Raw genomic sequence first — 4243 nt, 5'->3', positions numbered from 1 at the left:
TTCTATTTGGCTGATGTCTCGTGTTAGCTTCTATTGCTCTGCTGTTGTTAGCTGTAAGTTTTGCTGCAAGGGATTTTGAAGTATTTTTCTCCTGAATGGATTTTGCCTGTAGCATTCCTTTACTTATGAATGGAGCCATTTGGGGAGGCTGCCTTAGCCTGCAGCCAGTACTTACATTTTTTTTTCTTCCTTAAGTGCCGGCTGCCCTCCTTACTTTCCTTTCTAGCCAGTAGCTAATTCTTAAAGGGGAATGTGCCTTTTTAAGGTAGTTTGCTCAGCAGCTTGTCTTTTCTGTCTCTGGAGGCCTTTCCTTGTTTGATCAATATATGGAAGAGGGAAAATATGGGGGGGGGGCTTTCAAATTCTTCCTTCAGAAGGAGATGGGAATGAGAAAAAGGGAGGCAGGGAAGGGAGGGAGGAAAGGAAGTCCCGCCTTAGCACTTGGCCACCAGCAGCTCTGCCATTGACTTTGCTTGTCAAAAGGTTGCAGAAGGGGATCACATGACCCTGGAACACTGTGACCATTATAAATATGAATCAGCTGCCAAGCATCCAAATATAAATCACATGACCCTGGGCATGCTGCAATGGTCATAAGTGTGAAAAATGGTCATAAGTCATTTCAGTGCAATTGCAACTTTGAACAGGTTTTTTGGGGGGGTCATCAAGTTTTTGACACCTTGCTAGGTAGTACTCAAATATTGCCATATCCTAAAAGTGGTACAATCGGTAAAAAGGTTGAAAAGCCCTGGTTTAAGGGATAGATTCCTGGTTTATCAAGTACCCCTCTCCCACTAAAATAGTTTAAAAATGCCTGGAGTGATCTTGCAGTACTGAGGCAAGCTCTCCATACCATGCTCCAAAAGGACAGGTACTATGATGTCATAATTTGGTAGTTCACTGAAAACAAATAAATTAAAATTGCAGAGATCTGTGACTAGATTTGGCTAACTAAAAGATACAAATAATCTAAAGTTTGTAGTAGTTTTTGATTGTTCACAGTCCTAGGCTATTAATTCACAAATGATTCAAGCTAATACTACACCTTTAATATTCTATAAGGCTCCATTAGGGCTTTTTTTTGGCACTTTCCTGCCTTTTTCAAAAGTTCTAGAAAACTCAGAGTGAGAACATAAGCCATTACAGGGGGGGAAAAAATCTGACAGCATTCCAGCTATGTCAGGTACAGCAACTGGATCCACACATGAAAAGTTCATGTTGACTACTTTATTGTGTGCTACTTAATCTCCCAGACTGCTTGCCTTCCCTTGGGAACAAACAGATAAGGTTCTATGGAACCTAGGAAGGGTTAAGCTTAAGTCACTTGCGGCTGCATAAGGACATAAGGCTAGTTCTCCACTTGATCTCTCCTCTTACCTGGCTGGGTGTTTCCCAGCAATTATACAATCAAAACAAAAAGACAAAGGAAAATTTATACTTAAGTATATATTGACTGAATTAGACAGAAAACTACTTAGGAAGGGCACGTGTGAATAAGTGAGAGAAAGTGAAAGCATAATTCCTTTACTAGTGAAAAAACAAGAATGACATGATTGAAGCCAGATACACTTAGTAGCATTTACCGCTGTCTGGGACTTTACCTATTGCAGTTTATGAAAACTGATAGCTAGGGGCAATGGAAAGACATTATGACTAATTTATTAATACAAATAGTATTCACCAGAAGGCCTGCTTAACAATCAAGGCCCTTTCATCCAGCCAAGCTTTGCGTGCATCTACAGATTTGCCCTTTGCAGCATCCAAAACATCTGGGGGAAATTCTAGAAGGGGAAGAATATATGCATATTAACTTACATATTAATGATTGGATTCCTTTAGTTAGGATGTGCACATTTTGTATGCTTACTGTGAAAGTACAGAATATTTCATTGGGATTGACCATTAATTCAAAGAAATAATGCAATAGGGACTGGGAACTCTGTTGCTAAGTGGAGTGGTTGTTATGCACAATGTCACATGACTATGCTGACTTATGATGTCAATTCCATTTGAAGTCTTTAAGTGAATCACCGCAGGTCATTAAGCAGAACATCATGTCACTGTCACTTGCTGCCTATTTCCTCACTGACTTTGCTTGTCAGAAGTTAGCTGTGAAGGTTACAACAACCATCACTTGATTGAAGGATACTGTGACAATTGTAAATGTCCGCCGGTTCCCAAGCACCTGAATTGTAATCATGTGACTGAGGACCAATCATGAGTCTTTATTTATGGACTTTTAGAAAGAGTACTATTTTAATTTTTTTTTAAAAAAGAGACTGAATATGCTCTCCATGCCCCTAAAATCATGTTGCAAGGTACTGCTACATTTGTTTGTTAATGGCTAATTGTATTTTTTTGTTCTCTGACTGAAATCTTCAAATTCTGACTTATTTAACAATAATAAAAATAGCTTATGCCTTGATTCAATACAGAATACAAACTTCCTGTCCTATGGATGACACCAGCTTCCTAGATGGTTCTATATATATTCAACTCTTTTGCACTAGAATGCCAATCAGATATCTCTATGTACTGGACAGAACTCCTTAAATTTCCCTTCAGCCAGCATTAGTGCTATTTCCCGTTTGCAAACCAAACTCACTTTGTCCTGGGGGAGTGAGTGATACTGCCTGGGCAAGAGCTGAGAGGACAGACTGCTCTGCTAGCCCAATCCGTAACTTTCCTTCAAGGGACCTGCAATGCACAAAAAACTTTATTACAATTCTGAAGAAGTTATATTGATGGCTGAAGGAGACTTTATATATGCGTAGCTTTGTGTTTGTTGGAAGCAAGAACACTGAGAAATAGAATGCTAAGAGGTTGCCTCTAACCAATAAGTAATGTAGAAGAAATAACGATTGTAATAGAGTTTAGGAAATCAATGGAGATAATGCAAACTAAATATCAAGGCACATCTGTCAGGTCGTCCTCTTTGGTGCTCAAAGAATAGCCGGCAAGCAGGAACGAGAGACAAACGGTAGTTTTAATCACTCCGTACAACGATAAAATCAGCACTGGGAGTGAATTGCTCCCAGTGCCTTACATAAGCTACGCGCGCCTGCCCCACCCTCACAAGACCTCACCCCACCCCTCAAGCCACCATCCGGTCTGCAGGAAGAAAAGCCGGCCAGCATGAACGGTAGCCCCTCCCAGTCCCATCCAGTGCCGAGGTCCTCTCCCTGGCCCTGTGCGACGTCAGCCCGGCTTCCGTTCCTCGCATGGGCGAGCCAACAGCACGTCGTCCTATCTCTGCGCCCGTCGGTCGCACAGCGTCTCTGCCTGTTTTCGGCCACGGAGGCAAATGGATGGACCCTTCCCTGCCGGTAAGTGTTGACCCGGCGAGGCACTCGGTGACGGCAATGGCGAGGGGCTGCTGAGCGGCGGCGGCAGCAGAGGCGAGGGGCTGCTGAGCAGCGGCGGAGCAGTGCCCGGCTCCCCTTCTGCCCGGACAAGTCGGCCTCGCGGGGCTCGACATGCAGCTCCCTCTACCAGGGTTCCTCCTGGAACATAAGCAGAATAGTGTAAGTGGTCACGCACCCCTGTGGCCACAGCTGCTGACCGCCCGCCCGGCCTCCCAGGATACTTCTGATGGTATTTCCTGACCAAACGGGGGGCCTGAACGTCCGCGTCTTTCACCCATGATGCTTCCAACAGGGGGTACCCCTTCCAGAGAACGAGATAGTACAGACCACCCTGTTTAAGTCGTGAGTGAAGGATTTCTTGGACCTCGTATTGGTCATGCACAACGGGGCCCGGGGTTTTGGTTAGGCGGTCACAGGACACCTCCTCTACTGGTTTCAACAGGCTGCTGTGGAACACTGGGTGTATCCTGCCCAGAAACCGAGGTAAGTGTAGACGCATGGCCACCGGGTTAATGACCTGTGCGATCCGGAAAGGACCAATATACTTTGGCGCCAACTTTTTACATGGAACCCGGAGTTGTATGTACTTTGTGGACTCGGCTGAAGATCTGGCGGCGGCCTGGGAGGTGGCCGCAGCCGCAGCACTGGACCGAGTCGTGCCGTTGCGGCCTCTGACCCAACGCAGATCTCAACAAGCTCCCTGGTTTACCGGGGAGCTGAGAGAGATGAAGCGCCGGAAAAGACGCCTAGAGAGCAGTTGGAGGGCTACCCGAACCGAATCCGACCGAACACAGGTAAGGATGCATGTTAGATCCTACCTTGTGGCAATGAGGGTGGCGAGGTCTAATTACTACTCCACCCTCATTGCGTCATCAGAT

The 4243-nt window shown here is 45.3% G+C and overlaps 1 protein-coding gene across 1 annotated transcript in view; it reads right to left on the bottom strand.

Annotated features, from left to right (window-relative positions):
- Positions 1-4243, bottom strand: part of LOC107297952 (DNA ligase 1-like) — a 21145-nt gene that overhangs the window by 9286 nt on the left and 7616 nt on the right. The window contains exons 7-9 of the mRNA XM_029286419.1: positions 2606-2697; positions 1682-1781; positions 815-900 (exon numbers count right to left, since the gene is read on the bottom strand). Coding sequence (XP_029142252.1) covers positions 815-900; positions 1682-1781; positions 2606-2697 — 278 coding nt within the window. The remainder of the gene's footprint in view (positions 1-814; positions 901-1681; positions 1782-2605; positions 2698-4243) is intronic.

This window comes from Protobothrops mucrosquamatus, unplaced genomic scaffold (genome assembly GCF_001527695.2).
Source record: "Protobothrops mucrosquamatus isolate PMUCROS unplaced genomic scaffold, P.Mucros_1.0 scaffold3611, whole genome shotgun sequence".
NCBI lineage: Eukaryota > Metazoa > Chordata > Lepidosauria > Squamata > Viperidae > Protobothrops > Protobothrops mucrosquamatus.
This window is presented reverse-complemented; position numbering and strand designations above follow the sequence as displayed.